This window comes from Vulpes lagopus, chromosome 10, assembly GCF_018345385.1.
Source record: "Vulpes lagopus strain Blue_001 chromosome 10, ASM1834538v1, whole genome shotgun sequence".
Classification (NCBI taxonomy): domain Eukaryota; kingdom Metazoa; phylum Chordata; class Mammalia; order Carnivora; family Canidae; genus Vulpes; species Vulpes lagopus.
Window position 1 is genome coordinate 45,677,784 of NC_054833.1, and position 27,971 is coordinate 45,705,754.

The window sequence follows — 27,971 nt, forward strand, 5'->3', positions numbered from 1 at the left end:
ATTCTAGATACTAAAATGCTATCAGTTACATGTGTTGCAAATATTTTCTCCCAATTTGTGGATATTTTATTCTTTTTCATGGTACCTTTTGATGAAATTCTTAATTTTAACATAATTGAAGTTATTGATCTTTTATGGACTCTATGTCTGATTTAAGAAAGTCCCCCATCCTCAAAATATATCTTCCAATTGAGAGTTTTAAAATTTAATTTCGCTTTTTTACCTTCAAGTCTTTAATCCACCTAAAACTGATTTCTATTTATGATGTAAGAGTCCAAATTAATTTTTATATGGATAACTGGCTGTCTAAGCACCATTTGTTAAAAGTCTTACACCCACTGGTCTGCAATGCTGTAAAAAATCAAGTTTGCAGGAATGGGTTTATTTCTTGTTCTTTTATTATCACCTTTCAATCTGGAGGCTAAAGTTATTTTCACCTTCCTATAAAAGAAAAACCGAATCCCACGAGTTAAAGGTTTTCACGAATTCTGAAGAAAACAGATCTTAAAAGGTTTTTTGGGGGGTTGTTTTGTTTTCATTTTTGTAGTGTTTGTTTTTATTTTCTAGAGAAATGAAAAGAAGGGGACCTGAATTATTTTGAGTAGCAAGGCCAAATACCTCAAAACTGGAAATGAACTCACTTCACTGAAAGCTTTTTTTTAAAGATTTTATTTATTTATTCATGAGACACAGAGAGAGAGAGAGAGGCAGAGACACAGGCAGAGGGAGAAGCAGGCTCCATGCAGGGAGTCTGATGTGGGACTCGATCCTGGAACCCCAGGATCAGGCCCTAGGCCAAAGGTGGCACTAAACCGCTGAGCCACCCCAGGATCCCTGAAAGTTTTGATCCTAGAAACTACATTTGCCTACAGTACATTTCAGGAAGGCTAGAAATGCATTTACTTTTCAAGTAGCCAAAGGGAGGCATTTCTGGAACACTTTCTTAACGCCTGTAATTTAACCTTGCATATCATCTAATTGTTTAATTCAGGGGCTATAACAAATATTCATACTCTTTGCAAAATTAGTGAGAAAGGCCATTTTCCCAACTGATAAGAAACTTGCCAGTAAGGCTATTTCTGACTCAGTCTTTCCTGGAAAGGAATCCATAGCGCAAAGAAGAGTCGTACCTGACTGTCAGCCCCAGCCTTCAGATCCAGTTCCTTCAAAGCCAGTGGCAAGCACCAGTTACACAGAGAGGCAGAGAAGAAACAGAAGTAGACATATCCTTCTGCCCCTTTATTCTCTTCCTCACTTACTCTTCATTCTCATTTATCCCACACAAGCTCCACACAAGTATTCAGTAACATCGAAATGGGATCATTTTATTATAATACAAACTACATTCTGGCTTTGAGGTAAGTCAGAAGCAGAACTATAAATTCACTGACTCAGAAAAAGTAACTTGGCATGGGGACCGAAGATTTCCAGAAAAAGAAAAAAAATTCAGTTTCTCCTTTAGGGAAATACCTGGAAAACGATTCTCTTTTTAAAATATGTCAATTACTTGCTATTGCTCCTTATTTTTTCCCCAAACACTCTTGAAATGATTATCAACTAATGATGTAATTATTCTGGAGCCTTCACATGTGCGTTGTAAGGAGTGAGCCGGGATTTTCTGTGGTGAGGGCACATGTTCCATGATGTCTACTTTTGACATTTGATCACCATGAAACTCACCGATTGATGGCCAAGCACTGACTTAGACTGTTCATCAAATACTCTGGTAGAACGGGATGTCTCTAGCTGATTACCCTGTCCAACATCAGGGGGTAGTTAAACCCCAGGAGGCTGAGAGGGTTTATCAGATCTAGAGACCTCAAAGTGATTATATAAAATTTATTAGATCTGGACTTCTGTTTAGAACCACACAGCAGAGAGACGCTTAACCAAAATTCAGAGACCTTTATTTACCAAATGGCCTGTATATAGCTCTTTCAGGAATACAGGAGGTCTCTGGTGGGTCTTTTAAGGAAATTTTCATGAATAAGTTATGTTTCCACTCCCATTTGCTCACATTAAATCGGCGACTTCCTACGATGAATGTGCAAAGACAAACAGGAGTTGCCCCGGAGACATGGCAAAGACATACAGAAATAGAGCTTCCCAGTCATTTAGAGGTATGCAGTGCTGTGAATACACCAGGCTGAGAAATCAACTTGTTTTGCAATGACCCCTGAGTTGAGGCCAAGCACAGCTTTTGATTATTCATGGGGGGGCGGGGGGGAAGGCCAAGACATAAACATAAAAGTTCTGCAACCATCCACGCACGCACAGTCAGCCCGGTGACTGCGTTAGATTCTGATCCCTCTGCCGGTTTACCTGCCAGGGGAAGGGGCACCTGTGCGCGTCCAGGTAGGACGAGCTGGCGGGTCTGCTCCCGGGGGCTGCAGCTGCGCCGTACCGCGTGCTCGCGCCTTAGCCGTGCTCACCTGCAGACTCGGAAGCCCAGCGGGCGGGCCGGTGCTCACCTGCAGACTCGGAAGCCCCGGCGGGGGCAGCCGGTGCTCCCCTGCAGACTCGGAAGCCCCAGCGGGCGGCCGGTGCTCCCCTGCAGACTCGGAAGCCCCGGCGGGGGGGGGGGGGGGCCGGTGCTCACCTGCAGACTCGGAAGCCCCGGTGCTCACCTGCAGACTCGGAAGCCCCGGCGGGGGGGGGGGGCCGGTGCTCACCCTGGACTCGGGGGAGCCGGTGCTCACCTGCAGACTCGGAAGCCCCGGCGGGGGGGGGGGGGCCGGTGTCCCTGCAGACTCGGAAGCCCCGCGGTGGGGGGCCGGTGTCCCTGCAGACTCGGAAGCCCCGGGGGGGGGGCCGGTGCTCACCTGCAGACTCGGAAGCCCGGGGGGGGGGGGCCCGTGCTCCCCTGCAGACTCGGAAGCCCCGGCGGGGGGGGGGGGCCGTGCTCCCTGCAGACTCGGAAGCCCCGGTGCTCACCTGCAGACTCGGAAGCCCCGGCGGGGGGGCCGGTGCTCCCCTGCAGACTCGGAAGCCCCGGCGGGGGGGGGGGCCGGTGCTCACCTGCAGACTCGGAAGCCCCCGCGGGGGGGGGCCGGTGCTCCCCTGCAGACTCGGAAGCCCCGGTGCTCCCCTGCAGACTCGGAAGCCCCGGCGGGGGGGGGGGCCGGTGCTCACCTGCAGACTCGGAAGCCCCGGCGGGGGGGGGGCCGGTGCTCCCCTGCAGACTCGGAAGCCCCGGCGGGGGGGCCGCCACGACCGCAGCGCCCGCCACGCCAGGAGCACGGGAACGGCCGCCCCCATCTCTAATGCCCGCCCAGGACGCCGCCAGGGGCCCGCGCCAGGACAGGGTCTCACCCGCCGCACACGTTTGGGGCAGCCGAGGCGGAGGTGCCACCGCACTGTGGCCGTGATACACGGCAATAAACGAGGTTCACGGCCAGTAGCCGCATTTCCACCCAGTTGTTGGCAACACGGTCTCAGGTGTGGCGGCTGCGGGGGGCGGGGCGCCCCCGAGCTCTGAATCCGCGTTACGGCGCTGGCCTCCACGGCCGCGAGCCGCGGGGCAGAACTCCCAGCTCGAGCCCCGCGCACGGGTGGGCCCTGGGGGCAGGGGGGAGAGGCAGGCTCGGGAGCAAGGCGCCCCCGCACCCTCCGGCCACCCGCGCCGGCCGCCAGCGCCCCGGGGCGGCGCCGCTGCCCGTCGGGCGCGGGCGGGGCCGGGTCACGTGGCCCGCGCGGGGTCAGAGCCCGGCGTGCGCGGGAGCACGCTCAGCCGCTCGGGCCCGGGCCTCGGGTGCGCGCGCAGGCCGGGGGCGGGGCTTGTGGGCCGGGCGTCGGGCGCGCCGGGGGGCGGGGCCCGGGCGGGGCGGGGCGGAGGGCGGAGGGCGGGGCGGGGCTTCCTCCTCCTCCTTTTCCTCCTCCTCCGCCTCCGCCTCCGCCTCCTCCTGCGAGGCTGGGCTGGCGGCGGCGGCGGCGGGAGCCGGATGACCCGCGGAGGGGCGCCTCGGCCATGACTGCGGAGCTGCAGCAGGACGACGCGGCTGGAGCCGCCGACCGACACGGCTCGGTGGGCCCGGCGGCGGCGGCGGGGGGGGCCGGGGTCCCGGGAGGGGCGGGGGCCGCGGGGCAGGCGGGGGCGGCGGAGGGCGCCGGGGCGGCCGGCGGGGCGGGGCGGGGCGGGGGCTGCGGAGGGCGCCGGGCGGGGGTCTGAGGTCCTCGCGGGGCTCCGGGGCCGGGGCGAGCTCCAGTTCGGGAACCGTAGGGGCTTCGCAGAGCCGGCTCCGCGGGGCGGGACGTGGGGCTGTGTGCGTCGGCGATGCTCGGGGGCGCTCCTGGGCCCCGACCTGGGTGGGGGCTTCCGAAGGGGGCGGCTGGCTGGGGGGGCGGCGTGCAGCCTGGACTCCCCTTTGTGGCCGCCGGAAAAGTGTCGGGAGCCGACCGAGGCGAGCCGACGCACGGCCGGGATGGGCCGACACCTTGCGAAAGAGCGGGGGTCCCGCTGGCCACTCCCCACCTTCCCTTGCCCCCCCACCCCGGCCTCTTCTTTCTTCTTCTTTTTTTAAGTGAACTTGAGAGCCGCCCCCCCGCCCCCCCGCGCACTCATCAGTGGAGTCTTAGGGAGGGAGGAGGGACAGAGCGATGAATAGAAGGTATTCTCATAAATGCCTTCTTGTTCCTGTTATCTAGGAAGATCGAAATCAATACAAGGATTTCTGGGCTCAGTCGGTGAGAGTGGAACTCTGGTTTGGGGAGAGAAATCAAAAGGCTGATAATGCCGCGTGTAGGAGCTTGGTGAACTGAGCCATTTGAGAACGTCTTCTAACGTTACTTTGGAAAAGTTACAACCTAACACCACCTCCTCACCCCCCCCCCCCAACTGCTGTGCTTTTTCGAGACCGAATGGGAGACCTGTGCCAAGTATTCCAGCCAGAGTCTGGAAAGGAGGAAATTCCGTAAAAAAATATTTACAAGGCAAAACTGTCAGACATCTCCACGTGGGGAACCTTTTGTGCCTGTTTATTCTTCTCCTGCACACGGGAGACCCCCGGGGGTGGAGGAGCGCACACATTTCCTTTTATCATCTCCTCCAGGTCCTGGGCTCCAAAATGAAAGTAACATGGATGGTACTTCACGTGCTTCTGATTTCTAATGGAGATGCTATTGTTAGGAGTCCCCAGATACCTATTGGGATCTGAGGCAGGGTTTTCCCCTGGTTTCACAGATCATTTCTGTTTGTTTTTTAGGACAGTGACTTCGAAACAGGTGGGGAAAATCTTTTGAGTTTTGAGACAGTTGTGTTGATTTAGAGAAGAGGCTATTTTAAGGGAGGGTAGGTCATATTTAAATTTGTCCGCAGCCATGTGCCTGTTCATCAACGGGCATCTTCGTTTACCTCTGCCACAGTTTAAGTAGTGACCCCTCTCTCAGCACTCTGAGAGTCTGTATGTGAGGTGTTTGATGAGCACTTGTATGTAAGTCATAGCTATTTTGGGAAAACTTGGAACCCGGTTGGCTGTGGCTGGCTGGAGCACCCCTGACTCCTGGCCACCTGCAGAGTGATGACATTCACTGTTCTTTCCAGCGATTCGCCCCATAGAGACAGATGATAAGCTTGGAATGCTTGATAATGTTTGCCCCTTTTGTTTTTGCTAATGAAAATGCTTGAAATCAGCAGGCTAGGTTGAAGGAATCTCATTTAGGGAACGTACCTTTCACATCTTAGAGGAAAGGTTTTAATAACTTCCTCATCTTGAGGAGTTTCTTGTTAGAATGGACTCTGTTTGGGATTCTCTGAAAAGCACTCTGCGTTTCCCTTAAAGCATCTTTAATTGTTCTAGTTGAGAGGAGCTATCCTCCCCTGACACTCACAAGCTATTTAAAACCTAGAATGCTTCTCCTCCCTTACTGGTCAGTTGTCCACGGGACAGGCAACCCTTTATAGCCTCCCAAGAATTTTAGTGAGAAAAATGCAGCACCTTTGGAATATGTTCTCAGTATGTACTAGAGTCTGAAAGAGAATACTTTGTGATATTGCTAAATACCGCATACTGCAGACTGATACTCCAATATCTACAGAGATTTCTTCCAGACAGGTTTCTGTGTTGTTGTTGTTGTTTTAAAATTTATTTATTTATTCATGAGAGACACACAGAGAGGGGTTAGGGGCAGAGACACAGGCAGAGGGAGAAGCAGGCTCCATGCAGGGAGCCCGATGTGGGACTCAATCCCCGGTCTCCAGGATCAAGCCCCGGGCTGAAAGCGGTGCTAAACCGCTGAGCCACCCAGGTATTCCCAGATTTCTGTGTTTTAATCAGTTCTTGACTTAGATAAAAACCAGCAGCACCATTTACTGTTTTTGTAGGATAAACAACTTGAAGTCAGGTTGGTTCTTATAAACCTGTCATCCCTGGCAGCTGTACTAGGATTCATCACATGCTCCTTACCACTAACTGGAGCCCTGTGAAAACCTGCCAGTTTCAGTAAAAATTTAAAGTCCTTTTTGCTTTCTCTTGACTTATTGGCTTTTCATTCACGTTTACCTTGTCTCATTAGTTGTGATTTTTGGAACATCAGTCAGTCTTGGTTGGCTTTCACAATTTTAAGGCCTCTTCAGCTACAGTCTCTGCTCACACAATGAGTACAATATTTATGAAAAGCGTTGACAAGTACCGCCTCACCAGGCAAGATATTTCCATGTGTTATATTTCATTGAAGAAATTTAAGCAGTAGCCAAGTGAAGCAGATGTTTTTTTAAGGAAAATAATGATGCTGGTAATAGTAGGAGCTAATGCTAATTGAGCATGTACTGTGTGTCAGACCCTGTGCTCAGCGCTTAACATATACTATCTCAGTACTTAAAACAACTCCATGAAGTTTTCTTTTTTTTTTTTTTTAATATTTTATTTATTTATTCATGAGAGACACACACAGAGAGGCAGAGAAAGAAGCAGGCTCCATGCAGGGAGCCCAATGTGGGACTCGATCCCCGGTCTCCAGGATCAGGCCCTGGGCTGAAGGCAGGCGCTAAACCGCTAAGCCACCCGGGCTGCCCTTCATGAAGTTTTCATACAGGAAGGCTTATATTTGCTAAATAATTTGCCCAAGATCACTCACCTAATAAATCAAGGAATTCTGAGAGACCAATGTAGCCTTGATCCTAGTCAATGAGCCTGTTGTCATAGGTCAGAACCTTTTACTGTCCAGAACTCTCCTGATGTTTTAAACTTTGAATCTTCTCTGCATTCTTCCTAAACATATAGCTGCTTTTCTACTTGGCTGAGCCTGCTACTGTCCAAAGAGATGAGTGGAGGGTTTTGTTTTTATAAGGAGGTATCTTATATATTTTTTGCTTTTTGTTTTTCCTCTTCAGCATCTCTTTTTCTCATGGTGTAAGAGGTAAACCCTCCCCTTCCTCATTTCTTAGAGATGAATCTAGATCTGTGGTGTCTGGAGAGCTTTTTATTTGTGACTGCTGGAGGAGGATGCTACTGACCTCAATGGGTGGAAGCCAGGAATGCTGCCAAACATTCTATGATGTGCAGGGTAGCCCCCCAAAACAAAGAGTTATCTGGCCCAAAATGTCAGTAATGCTGAGCTTGAGAAACCCTGATCTAGGTGATGTCTCTCCCTGCTCTTCTAAATTATCTCACATTTCCTTTATTCTAGCTTAAGCGCCAGACACCTTCATTGTCTTCTATTCTCTTGTTGCTCAAAATACCGTCTGTGGACCAGCAGCACCTGCATCACCCAGGAGTTTGGAAATGGTAGAGATTTGTGTGTGCGAGAGCCAGCTTGCACTGTCTTTCCAGCTGAATGGGTTCATCTCTTCCCAACTCTGTGTCCAGCGACCTCATGTTGGTAGCTTGAAATCATCACGGTGGAAGTATTTATACCAAGGAAATCAAGAGGCTCCACAAATCAGCACACCACTGTTGGGGCCTCCACTCTAGACCGCTTGCATCGAGGCTTACCTTTTGGTAGCATCCCTGGGTGATAACTTGGAGAAGCTCTGTCCTGCTGTGCAGAATTCCCATTTTCCATTCATCTATGGCCCTGTGTCCCAGAGTTTCTCAGTCCACCTGTTTCTTTTTTTAAATGTTTTCTCAGTCACATTTTGATTTCAGGTCATTGTGGAAAACTCAGAAAACACAGACCCTTGCAAGATTAGCTCTTGGCTAAGAGAGGAGGCACAGCCCCCAGACCGAGGCAAATTGGTTCCCAGATTGCACCGCAAAGCTTGTGATGGCAGCAGCCGTGGTGGCAGGAACCCAGTTAGGAGGTGCCTGTGGGGACCTGTCCAAGCTCCAGGGAGAAAAGGGCTGATTGCCCAGAGGCCTGCAGAGAGGCTGACCAGGCAGCAGAAGGTTAGATTGTAGGGCAATGACTGTTTTTATGGGATCAGCATTCCCCAGGCCACCCAAGGAGAGCCTTGCCAGTAGTAGGCTTTTAGTATTTGTCTCTTGGGAACGAAAGGGATCTCTCGGAGGTGACCAGTGACTAACCACCCTCTGGTGAAATCTGTGGCATTACAGAAGTAGTTCTTTTGCCCATTCCACCTTGGTTATTCAAGTATCGATTGAAGCCTCAATTTCCTGCTTTTGTATGTGATGATTCCTCACTTCCACTGTTTGGCTGATGGTTATTTTGGCGTTTGACTTTACTCCTACTTACTATCAGTTGTTCTGCTTTTTTCCTAAAAACTTCTGGTGTGTATTTTTTTAATCATTTGCCACAGTCTTATCACAGAAATACTGTCATTTGCCCTCACTTCCAAACGGCTACATCATTTTTACAACTTTCTTAGGAAAATTAGCCCTGGAAAAGATGTGTGAGTTTATCGTCTTCATCTTACAAACACAGTAATGGGTTTAGGGAGTTGATTTAGTGTTGATCTCATAACCTAAGGCAAAATTCTGGCCTAAGGCTTCAGTTCCAGAACCTCTTCTACCTTGCTTCTCATTTAAGGGCTAACCTGTTAGCTTTCTTTTTATTAACTTCTTCCCAATCTGCATGGGTAATCCCAGCTTGCAAGTGACTTCTCCCCCTCTCTTGCAAATGCTTATTAAATAGTTCTGCTTGTGTATCTGCATCCTTGGTAATAACCATGTGCGGTATAGTGACTTTTGTCACAGAGCATGGAAATATATACCTGTCATAATAGTATCTGCCGTATGCCAGTTATGGCCCTAAGCACTTCTTGGTGTGTTTTGTGTATTTACAAAAACTGCAAGTTATGAATTATTATGTCTTATTACCAATGAGGATACTCAGACTCGGCTCCTAATATAGCTTGTAAAGGCCTAATGTGAGATTTGAAACCAAAGTCTGTTAGCCTTCGTATTGCAGATGGGAAATGTGGCTTACTTACTCAAGGTTAAATGGTAAGTAGCCGGACTGGGACTTCAAACCACTCTACTACATCCTACCTGGAAGCACATGCCTTTCTAAAACCAAACTTTTCAACTGTCACTGGACAGAGGGATGATATGCTTTAGGGTATGTTCTCATCGAACCCACAGAGCAACCTTGTAAAGTAAGATTTAGTAGGAGGAAGTAGAAGTTGCTACGTTGTACAGCTAGTAAGTGATCTCACCAAAACCAAAGCGCAGGTAGTCCCCTCCCAATCTCTAGGCGGGTTCTGTGGGACAGGCAGGTCACAATATTTGACATTTCTATATTTTTTTCATTTTACTAACAAATCCTGTACGCATTACTTCGTTTGATGGTGGTACCAGGGTCGTCACAGCTTATAGTGTACTTTATTTTCCAGATGTGGACATTGATACCCTGGAAAGCTGAGATGTCCACAGAGGCTAATGTGTGTTGGGATCTGGTGTATGTAGTGCTATCCCCACTATCTGGGCTTTCTACATAATAATGGAGGTCAAAATACCAGACAGATAAAGCCAAATCAAAGATCTGCGGGAGTAGGGGCACCTGGGTGGCTCAGTGAAGCATCCAACTGGGTTTCCGCTCAGATCATAATATCAGGGTCCTGGGTTTGAGCCTTGCTTCAGGCTCTGTGCTCCTTGGGGAGTCTGCTTGAGGATTCTCTCTCTCCCTTCCCCTCTGCCTCTCCCTCTGTTCTCACGCTGTCTCTCTCAAGTAAATGAATAAACTTAAAATCTGTATGAATAAGTGCTGGCAGCATGCTATATAATGGTTGGTGGTCAGTTTAAACTGGAGGTATCCCAAACAAATGTTTTCTCTGTAATATTCTTGTCCAAGTTAGTACTTCCCTGCCATCCTCTTTCATTTTTGGTGTGTGTGTGCCTGTGCAAGGACAGATCTCTCTTGATTTCATTCAATTGAAGTGAAATTCACGTAATCTAAAGTGTTTAATTAAAAAAAAATTTTTTTTTAAGAGAATAGAAGCTGGTGGGAGGTGCAGGGAGAGGGAAAGAGACAATCTTTTTTTTTTTTCTATTTAAGATTTATGTATTTGTTTTAGAGACTGTGAGACTGAACGAGCATGCACATGGGTGGGAGGAGGGAGAGAGAATCTCAAGCGGACTCCACACTGAGCACAGAGCCTGCCACAGGACTTGATCTCACAACCCTGAGATTGTGCCCTGAGCCAAAACCAAGAATTGGTCACTTAGCCAACAGAATCACCCAGACATCCTGGGAAAAAGAGAATTTTTTAAAAAAATTTTATTTATTTATTCATGACACACAGAGAGAGAGAGAGAGAGAGAGAGAGGCAGAGACACAGGCAGAGGGAGAAGCAGGCCCCATGCAGGGAGCCCGATGTGGGACTCGATCCCGGGTCTCCAGGATCACACCCTGGACTGAAGACGGTGCCAAACTGCTGGGCCACCGGGGCTGCCCCCAAAAAGAGAATCTTAAGCAGGTTCCACGTTCAGCGCAAAGCCCGGCAGGGTTCAGTCTCACAACCCTGAGATCATGACCTGAGCAGAAATCAAGAGTCAGATGCTTAAACTTACTGAGCCATCAAGGCACCCCCAAATTATTTTATTTTATTTTTTATTTATTTTTTTTAAAGATTTTATTTATTTATTCATAGACATACACAGAGGGAGAGAGGCAGAGACACAGGCAGAGGGAGAAGCAGGCTCCATGCAGGGAACCCCATGTGGGACTCGATCCCCGGTCTCCAGGATCACATCCCAGGCTGCAGGCGGCACCAAACCACTGCGCCACTGGGGCTGCCCCCCAAATTAACTATTTTAAAGTGTACTGTCCAGTGACATTTAATATACATATTCACAATATTGTGACCTCTCTGTAATTCTAAAAACATTTTCAAAACCCATATCCACAAAGCAGTTACACCTTTCTTCACCCAGCCCCTGGCAACACTGATCCTGCGCTGTCTGTTCATTTACTTATTCTCATATCCCACATAAACGGAGTCATATGATATGTAACCTTTTGTGTCTGGCTTCTTTTACTTAGTATAATGTTTTCAAGTTTCACCCATGTTGTAGCATCTATCAGTACTTCATTCCTTATAATGTCTGAATAATACTACAATCTGTGTATTTACTACATTTTATCCATTTTTCCTTTGGTGGACGTTTGAGTTGTATCCAACTTTTGGCTCTTATGATTAGTGCTGCTGTGAACATGTGTGTACAAACATTTGAGTACCTGTTTCCAGCTCTTTTGGGTGTATTCCTAGAAGTAGAATTGCTGGGTCATATGGTAATTCTGTCTTTAACTTTTTGGGGAACTGCCAAATTGTTTTCCACAGCAGGTGTACCATTTTACATTCCCACCAGCAATGCACAAGGGTTTTGATGTCTCCACCTCCATCCTCTCCAAACACTTATTATTTTCCATTTTTGTTTTGTTTTGTAACAGCTATCCTCGTATGTGAAGGGGCATCTCATTGTAATTTTGATGTGCATTTTCCAAATGGCTCATGTTGAGCATCTTTTCATATGATTATTGGCATCTTCTTTGGAGAAATGTCTGTTCAGGTCCTTTGCCCATTTTTGAATTGCATGTGTTTGTCTTTGGTTGTTTGAATTGTTGAGTTGTAATATAATCTGGATATTAGACCTTTATCAGATTTATGATCTGGAAATATTTTCTCCCATCCTGTGGGTTGTCTTTCATTTTCTTGATAATGTTGTTTGATGCACAAAACTTTTTAATTGTGGTGAAGTCCTGCTTACCTATTTTTTTCTGTTCATGCTTTTGGTGCCATATCTAAGAATCCATTGCCAAATCCAAGATCATGAAGATTTGCCTCTATGTTTTCTTTTAAGAGGCTTGTTGTTTTAGCTCGCATACTTAGGTTGCTGATCCATTTTGAGTTAGGTTCTGTGTATTGTGGAGGTAGGCGTCCAACCTGATTCTTTTTTTTTTTTTAAGATTTTATTTATTTATTCGTGAGAGACACAGAGAGAGAGAGAGAGAAAAAGGTAGAGACACAGGCAAAGGGAGAGAAGCAGGCTCCATGAAGGGAGCCTGACATGGGATTTGATTCCTGGTCTCCAGGATGATGCCCTGGGCCAATGGTGGCTCTAAACCAGTGAGCCACCCAGGCTGCCCCAACTTGATTCTTTTGCATGTGAATGTCTACTTGCCCTATCATTTTTTGATGAGACCATTTTTTCCCCATCAAATGATCTTGGCACCCTTACCAGACCATAGATGTAGATTTTTCTAAATTCTCAATTCTAATTCATTGATGTCTATGTCTTGTGCAGTGTTAAATTGGCAAGATTACTGTAGCTTTTTTTTTTTTTTTTTTTAAGGATTTTATTGAGAGAGTGAGAGAGAGCATTGGTGGGAAGGCAGAGGGGAAAAAGCAGGCCCCCTGCTGAGCAGGGAGCCTGATGTGGGGCTCCATCCCAGGACCCTTGGATCTTGACCTGAGCTAAAGGTAGGTGCTCAACCAACTGAGCCACCAGGCACCAATTACTGTAGCTTTTAAATAACTTTTGAAATCTAAACATGTGAGTGCTCTGACTTTGTTCTTCATCAATATTGTTTTGGCTAGTCAGGGCCCATTGAAATTCCTTGTGAATTTGAGCTTTTCCATTTCTCCAGAAATGGCTGTTAGAATTTTGACAGAGATTGCATTGAATTTGTAGATTATAATATCACTATCCTAATAATATTAAGTCTTCTGCGATCATTAATTTTGGGTATCAACCTGACTGGGAACCAAGGTACCCAGATATTTGGTCAAATGTTATTCGAGGTGTGTCTGTGAGGGTGCTTTTAAATAAGATAACATTTGAACTGTAGACTGAGTAAAGCAGGTTGCCCTCCCTAATGTTTGTAGGCCTCATCCAATCACTTAAAAACCAGAATAGAACAAAAAAGGCTGAGTAAGAGGGAATGTCACCTACCTGACTGTTCAACTGGGCCATTGGCCTTCTGCCTTTAGACTGGAACTACATCTCCAGCTCTCTTGGGTTTACAGCTTGCCAACTGAAGATCCTCGGACTTAATCAGCCTCCATAATTGCAAGAGCCAGTTCCTTATAATAAATGACTTCTTGGGGCACCTGGATGGCTCAGTGGTTGAGCTTCTGCCTTTGGCTCAGGTCATTATCCTGGGGTCCTGGGATTGAGTCCCTCATCAGGTCCCCACAGGGAACCTGCTTCTCCCTCTGCTTGTGTGTGTGTGTGTGTGTGTGTGTGTGTGTGTGTGTCTTGAGAAAATAAATAAAGTCTTTAAATTAAATAAATAACTCCCCACCCCACCCCAACAGAAACTAGGAATACAGGGTTTCTTTACACACACACACACACACACACACACACACACACACCCTCTTCTTTTTTCTGTAGAACCTTGACTAATCCTGGGTCCTGGGATTGAGTCCCTCATCAGGTCCCCACAGGGAACCTGCTTCTCCCTCTGCTTGTGTGTGTGTGTGTGTGTGTGTGTGTGTCTTAAGAAAATAAAGTCTTTAAATTAAATAAATAACTCCCCACCCCCACCCCAACAGAAACTAGGAATACAGGGTTTCTTTACACACACACACACACACACACACACACATACATACACACACACACACACCCTCCCTCTTCTTTTTTCTATAGAACCTTGACTAATCCAGTCTTCTGGTGCATCAGCCTGAATATCTTTCCATTTATTTAGGTTTCCTTTAACTTTTTTTTACAGTGCTTCACACTTTTCAGAGTACAAGTCTTTCACCTGTTTGGTAAAATTTATTACTAGGTATTTTATATTTTTCCAAATACTATTATAAATGGAATTGTTTTTCTAATTTCCTTTTCAGATTGCTCATTGCTGCTGTATGGAAACCATTGATTTTCACCTATTGATCTTTTATCAACTTTACTGAATGTGTTTATCAGCTCTAGTAACTCCTGTGGATTCTTTGGGGTTTTATATATCCTGTCATCTATGAATAGAGATAATTTTACTTTTTCTTTTCCAATTCTGACACCTTTTACTTGCCTAATTGCTCTGGCCAGGATTTCCAGTATGCTGTTGAATAGCATTGCTAACAGTGGGCATCCTTGTCTTGTTCCTGATTTCAGGGGACTGGCATTTGGTCTTTCACTGTTGAGTATGATGTTATCTGAGTTTTAATTTTTTGTTTTTGTTTTAATAAAGATCCTTTGTCATATTAAGGAAATTCTCTTCTGTCCTTAGTTTTCTGATGGTCTTTATCATGAGAACATGTTGAATTTTGTCAAATGCTTTTCCTACATCTGTCAAGGTGATCAGGTGTTTTGACCCTTCATCTTGGTAGTGTGGTGTATTATACTGGTTGGTTTTCCCACCAGCGGCTTTTTATGTCATTGCCAGCAGCTTTCTCTCAGGCATCCAGTTTCAAATATTTGACTAAAACTTTATTTCTCCATTCTCTGAGATGTTCCCGAAGGTGTCCTACCTTTTCATTTCTCCTCCCAGCCATCCTCCTTATCTCACACCTGTTTATTCGTTGTCTTCTCATGCTTGAACTTTCTTTCCCTAGTCCTTATCTCTCTTTGAACTAGATGTTCAGGCGCACGAGATCAGTCCTCTTAAAGCACCATCATTTTCCCTCATATTTCTGCGCTATCCAGGGTCATGTGATGATTTTCCATTGTTCATCAGATCAAGGCCAAACTCCTGCTTTTAGAGCCTTTCCTAACCCGTTCTCACATCACCCTCTCACGTCCCTCCTGTTTATCACAAATAGAAACTGCACTCCGAGTCCTACCTAATAATAACTTTTAATCTTGGTGTTAGATTTGTGACACTATAAGCATGTAAATTTGATTCCTATATCTTTACCCTTATTTTGCTAGTTTCTTAACCTTTGCGATATATTGCTAAAAGTGGTATTTTCTTTGATTTGTGAAGATGCATTCCATATGTCCTTACTGTAAAAACTTCCCAGCTTCATTTCTTATAGTTGGCTGGAGCATGTATTCAAAGAAATGAAAAAGTATTGCTTTAATGTGTTCAACAGCATGAAAAAAGCAAGTTGCAGGACATGATGTCCAGTATGAAAAGATATATTCATGTGCAGGGGGGCCACTTCTAGAAAGATATATCAGAAACTATTGATAGTGGTTACTCCTGGGAAGTGGAGCTAGGATAGAGAGGAGACAGAAGTTCCTTTTCGCTGTATATCCTTTTGTGCTATTGGATTTGTTTAGTGCATTCGAAAAAGAGATGAGAAACAATTAGTTCCTTTTTTTTCCTGGCATTTAATTCTAGTGTCAGCCCCTTCTTTGCCATATAAGAGCGGCAACATCTTAAAAGCTGTTTTAAAATTTGTAATTTTTAAAATTTTTAAATTTTATTTTAATTTTTTAAAGATTTTATTTAATTATTCATGAGAGACACAGAGGCAGAGACATAGGCAGAGGGAGAAGCAGGCTCCCTCCAGGAAGCGTGATGTGGGACTTGATCCTGGGACCCTGGGATCACAACCTGAGCCAAAGGCAGACACTCAACCACTGAACCACCCAGGTTCCCCACATTTTTTATTTTTAATTTATTTATTTTAGAGAGAGAGAGAGAGAGACCACAAGCAGGGGAAAAGCAGAAGGACAGAGAAAGAATCTTATGCAGGCTTCACGCTGGTCGCAGGGCTGGATCTCAACAACCCTGAGATCACAACCTGAGCCGAAATCAAGAGCTCCACCGACTGAGCCAGCCAGGGGCCCCCTTCTTAAAAGCTTTTAATGCTTTTTGAAAACTTTAGGTCAGTTGATGAACTGAAACAGTCCTTTTCACCGTGTACCTACTTTTCACATCATTGAAGTAAGTTATCAAGTAGCCTTATTTCTGGGGGTTTAGTTTTTACCCACCAAAAACTGCTGTCATTTTTAGAGAGTCCTAGCCTTCTGGCGTGTTGTGAGTAAATTGGAGTTGTTGGAATAAACATGGATTTGTTGCTAAAAGGAAAACAACATGAGGGCTTCCATGGCTGGTCCTTATTTTGTGGGAGGTGGAAGAATCATTAGGGCAGTCTCTGAATGCATTTCAGACCCTGATATCCAGACTAGATTTCTGGAGTTGCTGCTATATAGTGTCTTTGATTCCTAAAGCTGTTCTTTTTGCTTTCCTTGGCTACTTAAGTTTCGTTTTAAAATTGGAAGAACAGATCTTTAATTTTGGAGGGAATTCTATTGGGCAGACTCACAAGGAACTTAGGTACTCTTTGGAGTAAAAGAACATTTTTCAGTTCTCTAAGTTTCAAATTTAGAAATGTCTTTGGGAGAATAGACAATTAAAGTCAGGAAATGTGATGTCAGAATGATAATAGTATCTCCATTTGAAGGTATGGAATAGTCTATAAAGCTCCTCATCATGATGCTAAACTTGGTGTTTTAGAGATAAAACTCTTAATTAGTAATCTCACAAATTTGCCTCATCTGATCAAAGAATTTGATTTTAGTTGTAGTTAGTGTTTGTTATAAAACTCGATGCTGTAATGTTTTTGTTATGTGATTAGTCCTGCTCACTGCTTTTGTGAGATGGATTATTCTCTTTGCTCTAAGAAAACTTCAGTTCTGGGGTGCCTGGGGAAGTCGGTTGAGTGTCTACCTTCAGCTCGGGTCATGATCTTGGGGTCCTGGAGTTGAGCCCTGTGTCTCCTTCTGCTCCCGTGCCTGCCCCTCCCCCTCCTTGTACTCTTTCTCTCTCTCTCTCTGTCAAATAAATAAATACAATCTTTTATAAAAAAGAAAAAAGAAGGAAAAGAAAACTTCCGTCCTGAGAAGTGGACTGGATTGAACCAAAATCACTGAGTAGCTGAGATCAGGAAGCTTGAGTTTCTTCTTTCTAGAGATTTGTGTATACCTGTCTTTTTTCACTGCCTCTGGGCAAGAAAAGAGAGTCCTTTTTGTTTTAGTGAAAACAATGTGAATTTAGCCAAGGAAATAAAAACCTGTCGGCTCTTGCCAGTTATTTGACTTCATTATGCCTGGAGCACAGGCTTTGTCTTGTCTCCTGTTGGGTGTGTACTATGTATATAATGCCGTAGTTATGGTGAAGTTAATATTTAAATCAGCTTCTTGTGAAGTACCCGGAAAAACTGAGTTTGATACAGTAGGACTCTAATAAGCTTAATATGTCTGTTACTGTAAAAGGAATACTTAACATATAGCACTTTTTAGGATTTGGATTGAGGGTCCTACATAGAACATAGGTTTGGCTAAACATTCTTGAGACTTGAGTCATACCATAGCTGTTATTTGTGTGTATCAGTAGTGTGGCTTAATCCTTGGGGAATTTATTCCAGCTTGTAATAGTCATCTGTGATTTGTCTTTTTGAAAAATCTTATTTATTTTTTTGAGAGACGGGGAGAGAGAAAGAGCGCGCGTACACGCACGCTAGCAGGGGGAGGAGCAAAGGGAAAGAGAACCCTCAGCTGACTCCAGGCTGAGTGGGGAGCACAACATGGGGCTCGATCTCATGACCCTGAGCCAAAATTAAGAGTCTATGCTTGGGCAGCCTGGGTCGCTCAGTGGTTTAGCGCTGCCTTCAGCCCAGGACCTGATCCTGGAGACCCAGGATCGAGTCCCACGTCAGGCTCCTTGCATGGAGCCTGCTTCTCCCTCTGCCTGTGTTTCTACTTCTCTCTGTTTCTGTGTCTCTCATGAATAAATAAACTCTTTGGGGAAAAAAAAGCGTCTATGCTTAACTGACTGAGCCACTCAGGTGTCCCTGATTTGTCTTTTAAGACATTTGATGACAAAATAAGTTTTGTAAACTTTGGTTTCCTGGTCTGCACAATGAAGAGGATGATTCCTACCGTTTTGGGTTCGTACAAGGATTACAGGTATGCAGGGCACCTAAGGTTCCTGACACAGAGAAGGTGTTTGTATGTTCGTCCCAACTGTTAACCATCACTGTCCTTCAAATTAAGTAGGATGTTGTATGATTCTTGCCTTTTACACGGGCAAGAATTTCCCGTTTGAAACATTAAGAGGACCACACGATAAGAAATATCAGGTAGAGATGGTGAAGTCCCCTCCTTCATGGGAGATTAGAAAGAGAGAGAATAGTGGGAACCAGAGTTCTTGGGGATGACTTTAAAGGGGAGGTAGGATGAATAAAGCCTTTGACTGGGTTGCCAGAATGTAGGAGGCATTTTTGGAGGTAATAGAAGGAACGCCTGACAGCATGAGAGCGGGTGCATTCGTGAGGTAAGGAAATGAGTAGGAGAAAAGGTTCAGCGGGCTAAGGGTAGAATCAGATAATGGTTTTCCAATAGCAGGATCAGAGATTTGGATCTGAATTAACATGTAGAGTATTATTCTTAGAGTCGTGCAAAATGATTTTACATAGTTGTCATCTGTGCCTAGTAGCTTTTAAAAAAGGGAAACCAAAAGTTTATTTTCCTTCCGTGTGTATTATTCTAGATGTATTAATGTTCCACTGTTTATCTATTACAAAGTGGAGAAAGGGGAGTGGAGCTTTAATCCACAGCCAAATATAAGGATTGGTGAATTGTTTAACAGTTGAATACTGTATTTCATTGATTTACTTTTATTCGGCATTCTGAGATCTCTGAAATGGAGACATTCCTTCCATTTACTACCTGCCAGCAGCAGATATGATATACTTAATCGTCTGCATGTGTATGGGCTTGGTCATAGCTGTTCCTACTGTCATGACAGGTGAGTTACAGGTACCGTTGGTACCACATGGTTAGTTTACTTTTCAATTTAAAAGTTCATACTGTGATTTAACATTTAGGTGGGAAAAAAAAACTGGGTGAAGAAAGGCATAGAAGCAGAACAGCAAGGTATAAATTTGATTTTACCTGAGGCAAAATATCTGTCACTGGAGGAATGAGCACAGTGTCAGATTTTCCTGCAAAGCTACAATCAAGCGTTTTATGTGACCTAAGAATGGAAAATAGCCTAGGTATATTAGTTTCGTTACTGAGAAACATGCAAAAGAATTGCCTGTCACGTGCTGGGCAGTGTCCCTGGGAGCAGAGGAAACTGCTATATTTCTCAACATAAATGAATTGTAGAACTGCAGGAAGCTGGTGTGACCACTTCATGTGTCTCCTAGGACCATCGTGAAGGCCTCGTGTCCTAGTTTTAAGTGGCCACAGTTTTTCTCCTTAGTGGCACAATAGATAAGTGTGCTCCTTATAACTGATGGCCCCTTAGATTCATTCAGAAATAGCATTTACTTCAGAGGCAGTACTTTCCTGGTGGTAGCTGCTTTAGAACTGATTGTACTATTGTGTTATCAAAGCCGTGATTGTTGAAGGCAGGCTTGTGATCATAGGGAGCTTGGGAAGATGCAGAGACCAAGGTCAAAATACAGGAATAAAATCATTACCTGGCTTTGCATTAAATAGATGCTCTTGCCTATTTTCCTGTCTTCTCAGATACAGCTGGGCATAGAGTAGCATGTAGACTCTGGAGCCCAGGGGCCTAGAGTCAGATCCCAGTTCCAGCCCTTAACTAGTGATAATCTTGTGTACGGGACCTCCCCATGCCTGTTCTGTGTTACACGGGCTTAACACCTATCCCAGTCTTGTTACAAAGGGGAAATTAGTTAACTTAGTTAATACAGACGAAGCATTTTTAACAGCACCTGGCTGAAAGTAAGCAGTATATGTTAGCTGCCATTTTGGACTGGAATTATTTTCTATGAACCCTAGGTGTCATTTGGTACCCAGAGTAGTTTGAGATGTGAAGGTATGGTTATCAATCCCATTGCTACCTCACTGGTTCCATTTAGGTTAATAATACTACTCACTTGCTTCTCCCAAGTATTGACAGTCCCTGACTTATGATAGATCTACTCTACAATGGTACAGAAGTAGAAACCCTACTTTGCATTTAGAATTTTGATCTTTTCTCAGGCTAGCAGCGCTGTGTGATATGCTCCTCTCTGGAGATGCTGGGCAGGGCACACAGCCATGCTGTCTTGGGGGTCAGTGACCAGTAATACACTGCCAACGCTTCTGCACCCCTACAACCATTCTGGTTTTCACTTTTAGGACAGTATTCGATATATCACATGACAAACTCGATGCTTTATTATAAAATAGGCTTTGTGTTAGATAATTTTTCTTTCACTGCAGGCTGATGTTCAGTGTTCTGAGTCATCTAAGGTCAGCTAGGTAGGCTGGGTTAGGTGTATTAAGTGGATTTTCCACTTAATGATATTTTCAACTTACAATGGGTTTACTGGCATGTGACCCATCATAAGTTGAGGAAGGTCTATATCATTCCACCCTTTTTGGGGCATGTTAGTTTTGATTTTTTAAAAAGATTTTATTTATTCATGAGAGACACAAAGAGAGAGGCAGAGATGTAGGCAGAAGCAGGCTCCCTGCAGAGAGTCCAATGCGGGACTCCATCCTAGGACCCCGGGATCACGACCGGAGCCAAAAGCAGACACTCAACTGCTGAGCCACCCAGGTGCCCCTTGATTATGATTTTTTGGACAATTGTGTATGATTGAGATTAATATAGATTCACACACTTTTACACAATAAAATAAAATGGAATTAGAATTCGTTTGGAAGAAAAATCGTATTTATTTTTTTTAAGTTTTATTTTTATTATTTTTAGAGAGAGTACATGCACATGCAGGAGGAGAGCCAGAGGGAGGGGGAGAATCTCAAGCAGACTCTATGCTGAGCAGGGAGCCTGACTTGGAGTTCGATCTCAGGACCCTGAGATCATGAACTGAGCTGAAATCAGGAGTTGGATGTTTAACTGTCTGAGCCAACCGGGTGCCCCCCAAAAAACTTTTTAATACATTATTTTTCTAAAAATGCCCTGCTTAGTTTCCAGCATTTGCCCAGGGTAAATCTGGACACTTTTTAGTGTGAGAGCTCTCCCAGTGTGTAGGCAATGACTCCCTTTGACAAGACTTTACCCTCCAAGACTGCTGGTCTCAGCAGAGTCGGCTTCCATTTCTAGCCTGTGACCATGGCCCATGACTAGAGCAGAAAGGCTGTTGATGCTTTTCTGAGCACTGTGCAGGGCTGTTTCAGTTATTTATTTCTTGTTGTGTGATATTTAAGTGTTGCATTGGGCCCTCAGCTGTTGAAAAACATAGGATCCTATTTCTGTTACAGCTGACAGTGAACATGGACTGTGTATCACTCACTGAAAGGTAGTTGATGAGAAGCATCAAGGATTGAATTGGAGCTTAATTCTAGAATAACCTTAGGCATGTTTATAAATTTGATTTCCTCTCAAACTTGAACTATTTTTCTTTTTAAAAAAATAATTATTTGAGAGAGAGAGAGAGCATAAGCAGGGGTTGCAGCAGAGGGAGAGGGAGAAGCAGGCTCCCTACAAAGCAGGGAGCCCAACTCCAGGCTCGACCCCAGGACCCTAAGATCATGACCTGAGCCGAAGGCAGATGTGTAACCCACTGAGCCACCAGGCGCCCCCTGAACTATTTTGTTTTCAATAATCATCTAAAAGAATTGGGCCAGCCAATTTTTTATATTTACATTGAGCTTGCTTGTTAAAAAAAACCAGGTGTTCTGTGCAAAACACGATGGAAATGTTCCATTAAAGACTTGAGAGCTGCAAAGGGGTTATACACTGATCTTGTGGTAGCTGAAAGTTAACAAGATAGGTTTTTCCATGATTCAGATTAACGAAGAGAAAGTATTCCATTTTTTATTCCTTCTGGAATTTTTAGTATAATTCAGAAAATCTTAGTTTTGTCCATGCTTCTTTTTAAGCAATCAAACCTGTAGTTTTAAATATGATGTCGGTGGTATCATTTGTTAATTATATGATTAGAAATTTATTGTCAGTGAAAAATGACACACAAAAATGGCATGTGCAGTGAAGCTTAAAATAGCACATCTTCACATCCATGCAAATTCCCTGGACTCCTTATATGACCTAGATATATGTTACTCAGAAAGAAAAAAACCTCAGGCACTTTCAGCTACTACAAGGGCTAAATATTACATTTAAATATTTTATATACTTACTAGTTTTATTGTTTATTCATATTTTTTCCACAGGTGCCAAAAGCATTTTTTTATGATTAAGCTTTTATTTGTTTTTTAAAGTTATTTATTTATTTATTCATAAGAGGCAGAGACATAGGCAGAGGGAGAAGCAGACTCCTTGCCGGGAGCCTGATGCAGGACTCCAATCCAGGGAACTGGGATCACGACCTGAGCCAAAGGCAGATGCTCAACCACTGAGCCACCCAGGTGTCCCTCATGATTAAGCTATTAAAAGAGTAATAGATTTGGCATTTTATTTATTTATTTTTTAAAAATTTTATTTATTTTTTGTTTGAGAGAGCACACAACCAGGGATAGGGGGTGGGGGATGAGAGAAGGAGAGAGAATCTCAAGCAGACTCTGTACCGAATGCGAATCCTAATGTGGGGCTCGTTCCCACAACCCTGAGATTGTGACCCAAGCTGAAATCAAGAGCCAGATCCTCTACGGACTGAACCACTCAGGCACTCCAAGATTTGGCATTTTAGAATGTGTCTGACAGTACCTTCTTGTTTGGAGCTCGTCAGTTCCTTAAAATAAAATACTCAAGTCTTAGGCCTGATTAGCCAGGTGGCTTGTACTAAAATTCTTTAAATGTATCCAGGTTCGCTTTCTGACTGACCTGTGTGTGTGTGTGTTTTTTTTTTTGTTGTTTCTCAAATACAGAGCTGCCAAATGCTGTTAAACCAACTAAGAGAAATCACAGGCATTCAGGACCCCTCCTTTCTTCATGAAGCTCTGAAGGTTAGTTTCAAGGTCGCTGTTAGCCAACAGGCTTTAAAACAGTTGTCCAATATCATAGTTCTGTCAGGGCAAGCTATTTTTATGCCAAAATGAAAGTGCATATAGAAACAGAAGCTCTACAGGACAGATGACCCAGTATCTTCAATGTGTCAATTATAAGGTTTGGGGGAAGTTGGGGGTGGGAGACTTAACTTGGGGGGACCCCACAGGTCAGAAGAGATTTAAGAAATATATCAGCCAATTACATTGTAGCCTTTATGTGGATCTTGACTCAAACACGCTAAAAAAAATCTTTGAGTTAGGCAAATTTGAGCTGGTGATTTGATATTAAAACACTGATGAAGTGTGGTAATAGCTTTGTGGGTTATGTTTTTGAAAAGGTACATTCTGATGTACTGATGAGATGCTTAGGATTTGCTTCAAAATGTCTGAGAGAGAGAAAAAAAATGTCTGAGAGAGGTTAAACAGAATAGAATAGTTAAAACCAGACTAACCATAACTTGATAATTGTTGAAGCCAAGTGATGGGTGCCTGGAGTTCAGTTAGACATTCCCTCTGCCTCTACCATTGTATATGTTAGAAGGTTGTCCTAACACAAAGTTTTGTTTGTTTTTTTTTTTTAAGATTTTATTTATTTTTTCATGAGAGACACACAGAGGCAGAGACACAGGCAGAGGGAGAAGCTGGCTCCCTGCAGGGAGCCCAATGTGGGACATGATCCCAGGACTCTGGGATCATGACCTGAGCCGAAGGCAGATGCTCAACCACTGAACCACCCAGGCATCCCTGTCCTATTAAAAATTAAAAACAAATAGAAATACAGTCACCACCCTGGAATATGGTAACTGCTTGGCATGTTTATTGAAGAGGCTGACTTCATTTAGAATCTCTGTTTTCATTGCCGACCTGCTTTCGACACATCATGCCTTAGCTAGTCTGTGAAATTGGCAGTAGTAGCATCCAGAGCGGTGAGAACAAATCTCCAGCAAGATTTCATTCTTGTTTGCTTGTTGTGGGAAATCAGGGCGCAGCAACAACCCTCTTGTAACCAGGAGTTTGGTATATGCTTTGAGCATGGTATACTCACTATCCAACACCAAACTGTCTTTCTTCGACTTTCTACCCTAGAATTACGCCCTGACATACTCAGTCACTCGGGTAGTAAGGAGTTGAACCAAAAAACAAACTCACCATTTATTTTAAATGCTGAGGTGCTTTACTTTTGAAATTTCTGTTTTTCCCTTTCTTTAGGCCAGTAATGGTGACATCACCCAAGCCGTCAGCCTTCTCACTGAGGAAAGAGTTAAAGAGCCCAGTCAGGACACGGTTGCTACAGAACCATCTGAAGTAGAGGGGAGTGCTGCCAACAAAGAAGTATTAGCAAGTAGGTATATGCTGTCTTAGTCCTGCTGTGAACTAGCAGAAAATATGTGTATTTCCTATCAATGCATCAACTCTTTCAGAATAATGCTAATAATAGCTAATTATTGGACCATCGTTATCTGTTAGGCACAATGCTAAGCAATTACATGGATTCATTCATTCATTCATTCATTCTGCATTTATTTAATGAGTACCTACTATGTGCTAAGCACTCTGTATGGCACTGGAAATAAACAGAAGCATAAGAACCCCAGTTTTCGTGTAGCTTATTTTCTCACGGAAGGGATCAACAAGTCGGTGAGTTATATAGCTTATAAAAATGACGAATACCATAGAGAAAAGTAGAGGATGGAATGGAAGAAATGAAAAAAGGAGCACCAGTAATTGGATTTTTACCAGGTGGGGCCTTCTGAGAAGATACAAGGGAGATGAGAGAGTGAATCAGCGAGGTCCTAAGACTGATACATACACCATCTGCTCAAGGACAGCAAGGAGGCCAGAGCTTAGGCTTTAGTGAGTAAGAGGTGAGGCTGTGGAGGGACCAGGAGGCATGGCCTGCAGAGCCTTCATGCACACTTGGCTTTCCCTTTAGCTAGAGGCTAGCCAGTGGAGATCTTGGAGCAGAGGAACAATGTCCACTGGTTTCCATTTCCTAAAGGTCATTCTGACAGCTCTGTTCAGAACAGAACTGCAGGGGTGAGGTCGTGAACATGGGTCAGAGCGGGGAGCCCCAGACAGTCAGGAGGTTTTGCGGGTTCTGGCGCCATGGGCCAGGGAGTAGTGGTGGGGAGGGTGAGGGGCACCTGCTGAAGGGGCTGTGCTTACCATGGAATAAGTGGCATGAGAAAGAGAGGACTTAAAGATAGCTGCAGGGTTTTTTTTCCTAAGCAATGAAAATGCTGGAGTTATACTAAGCACCCTGGGAATGACTGCCGCTAGAGCAGATGGGTGGCAGATGAAAAGAATGCTGAGTTTGAGGCACCTGCCAGACATCAGGTGGAGTGTCGGAAAGGCAGTGGGGATCCAAGTATGCAGCTCAGGGGAGAGATCCGGCTGCAGAGAGATAAGACTTGGAATCATAAACCTGTGACTGGGATGTGAAGGAGACTGGGTGAGCTTTTGGAGGGTGCATGGGAGGGAATGGGTTCAGTGACTAATCATTGGACACTCCCAGTGATCAGAGGCCGGGGCAGGTGGACAGTGTCCAGGGAGGTCAGAGAAAGACCAGGAGAGCTGGAAGAGCTGGGAGAATGGGACTCTGAAAGCCAAGGAGACTTCCAGGAGGAGGGAGCCATCAGGGCAGATGGAGTTGATGGATAATTGGACTTTTTGCAGTTTTGAGCTACTCTGAATAATGCTGCTAAGAGTATCCTTGTATATATATTTCAGTGCAAATAGTGATTCTTTTCAATCAACATTTTTCGTTTTTAAAGAGTTTTAAAGTTTAATTTAGAGAGGGGGGAGGGGCAGAGGGAGAGGGAGACAGGGAATCCCAAGCAAGCTCTTGGGTGAGTGTGGAGTGCGACATTGGGCTCCATCTCACAGCCCTGAGATGGTGACCAAGCCAAAACCAAAAGTCAGACACTTAACCCACTGAAGCACCCAGGCATCCCAACATTTTTCTTTTTTTTTTTTAAAGGCAATTTTTAAAAAAATTTTATTTATTTGACATGACAGACACACAGAGAAAGAGGCAGAGACACAGGCAGAGGGAGAAGCAGGCTCCATGCAGGAAGCCTGACGTGGGACTCGATCCAGGATCTCCAGGATCACACCCCAGGCTGAAGGTGGTGCTAAACCACTGGGCCACCGGGGCAGTCCCTTTTTTCTTTTTAAATTTTATTTATACATTTTTCTTTTTGAAACTCATTTCTGTTGAAATTTATAACTAGTTCCTCTACTTTCACTGCTGTGTAGTATTTTATGGGTGAATATGCTACAATTTTATGTATTTGTTTATTGACTTGGGGTAGTTTCCTTTTTTTAAAAAAATATATTTATTGCTATTATAAAAAAAGGCTGCTGTGAGCCATTTGATTCATGTTTCTATTACATGTATGCAAGGGCTTCTTTAATGTATGTACCTAGGAGTGTAATTGATGGGTAGTAAAATATGCTTGTCTTCAATTTTATGGGCAATATTTCCCAAAATGATTCTTTTAACTATTTATTACAATTCCACTAACAGGATTTGGCAATAACTATTGCTCTCAGACTTGTTACTCTATAAAATCATTGCCCATATTTTTGATATAAAATGTCTTGTGAATTTTCAATGAATTTTTTTTTTACATTGGTAATGAGATTGAGCATCTTTTTCCTTCTGACCATTCATGTTTCCTTGTGAGATTTCTTTGTGTCTTCTGCCTCAATTTTTCTATTTGCTTGCTTTTTTCTAATTGATTCCTGATATTATCTTACTGATAATAAGATACATCTCTTGATACTGACCTTATACATAAGTGATATTAACCCATTCTTTTGGATTTATGTGTTGCATACATCTTTTCCCTATCGGTGACTTGTGTTTTCACACTATGGTGATGTACTAAATTATAACTAAATAGCTAAATTTTATTGTAGATACATTTATGTCTTTTTCTGTGATTTGTGGTTTTTAAGAACTCCTTCTATACCCTGAAGTCATAGGATATTAAAATTGTGATGGTTTGATTTTCACATTCTTTAACTTATTTAAAGTGGGGGAGGGGGCAAGGCATACAGTAAGGATAGGGTTTGATTCCTCATTCCCCTTACCCTCCCATACAGCTACTCAGTTATCCTGGTGCTTTTTATTAAGAAGGCTTTATTTGACCACGATCTGTAGTATCAGCTATGTGTTACATTGGATTTTCATGTTTCCCATTCTATTTCTTTTTCTTTTTTTTTTAAACAGATTCTTTGTTTTTTTTTAAATTTTTATTTATTTATGATAGTCACACAGAGAGAGAGAGAGAGAGAGAGAGAGAGAGAGGCAGAGACATAGGCAGAGGGAGAAGCAGGCTCCATGCACCGGGAGCCAGATGTGGGATTCGATCCCGGGTCTCCAGGATCGCGCCCTGGGCCAAAGGCAGGCGCCAAACCGCTGCGCCACCCAGGGATCCCTTCCCATTCTGTTTCATTGAGTATCAGAGAGACCACAAGCAAGGGAGAGTCAAAGGCAGAGGGAAAGAGAGGGAGAGGCAGCCTTCTTGCTGAGCAGGGAACCAGACTCTATCCCAGGACACTGGGACCGTGACCTGAGCCGAAGGCAGATGCTTAACCATCTGAGCCACCCAGGCACCACGAGTATCTGTTTTTAATTCTTTGGGTTATGTACCCATGAATGGGATTACTGGGTCATATAACGGTCCTGTGTTTAACTTTCTTGTTTTAATATTTCTAAAAGGGGACTACTTTCATAGCTGCAACATTGTCACCCTTTAAAAATGAGTAATTCTTTAATCTGGCTCAAATACCAATGTAGAAATC

At 44.3% G+C, this 27,971-nt stretch overlaps 2 protein-coding genes across 8 annotated transcripts in view; one reads left to right on the plus strand and one right to left on the minus strand.

The window, feature by feature from the left end:
• Positions 1–2,597, minus strand: part of HTR3B (5-hydroxytryptamine receptor 3B) — a 54,427-nt gene extending 51,830 nt beyond the window's left edge. The window contains exons 1-2 of one of the 3 annotated variants that reach the window (XM_041773095.1): positions 2,323–2,597; positions 1,915–2,034 (exon numbers count right to left, since the gene is read on the minus strand). The gene's annotated coding sequence lies outside the window, so the exon portion shown is untranslated. Of the gene's footprint in view, positions 1–1,914 lie in introns of all 3 variants that reach the window. The other 2 variants (XM_041773094.1, XM_041773093.1) reach the window with 2 other exon arrangements.
• Positions 2,598–3,867: 1,270 nt separating this feature from the next.
• USP28 (ubiquitin specific peptidase 28) overlaps positions 3,868–27,971 on the plus strand; it is a 63,744-nt gene continuing 39,640 nt past the window's right edge. For all 5 annotated transcript variants that reach the window (XM_041771932.1, XM_041771934.1, XM_041771933.1 and 2 more), the window contains exons 1-3: positions 3,868–4,024; positions 23,040–23,117; positions 24,369–24,501. In XM_041771932.1, coding sequence (XP_041627866.1) covers positions 3,968–4,024; positions 23,040–23,117; positions 24,369–24,501 — 268 coding nt within the window. In that variant the 5' untranslated portion in view covers positions 3,868–3,967. The remainder of the gene's footprint in view (positions 4,025–23,039; positions 23,118–24,368; positions 24,502–27,971) is intronic.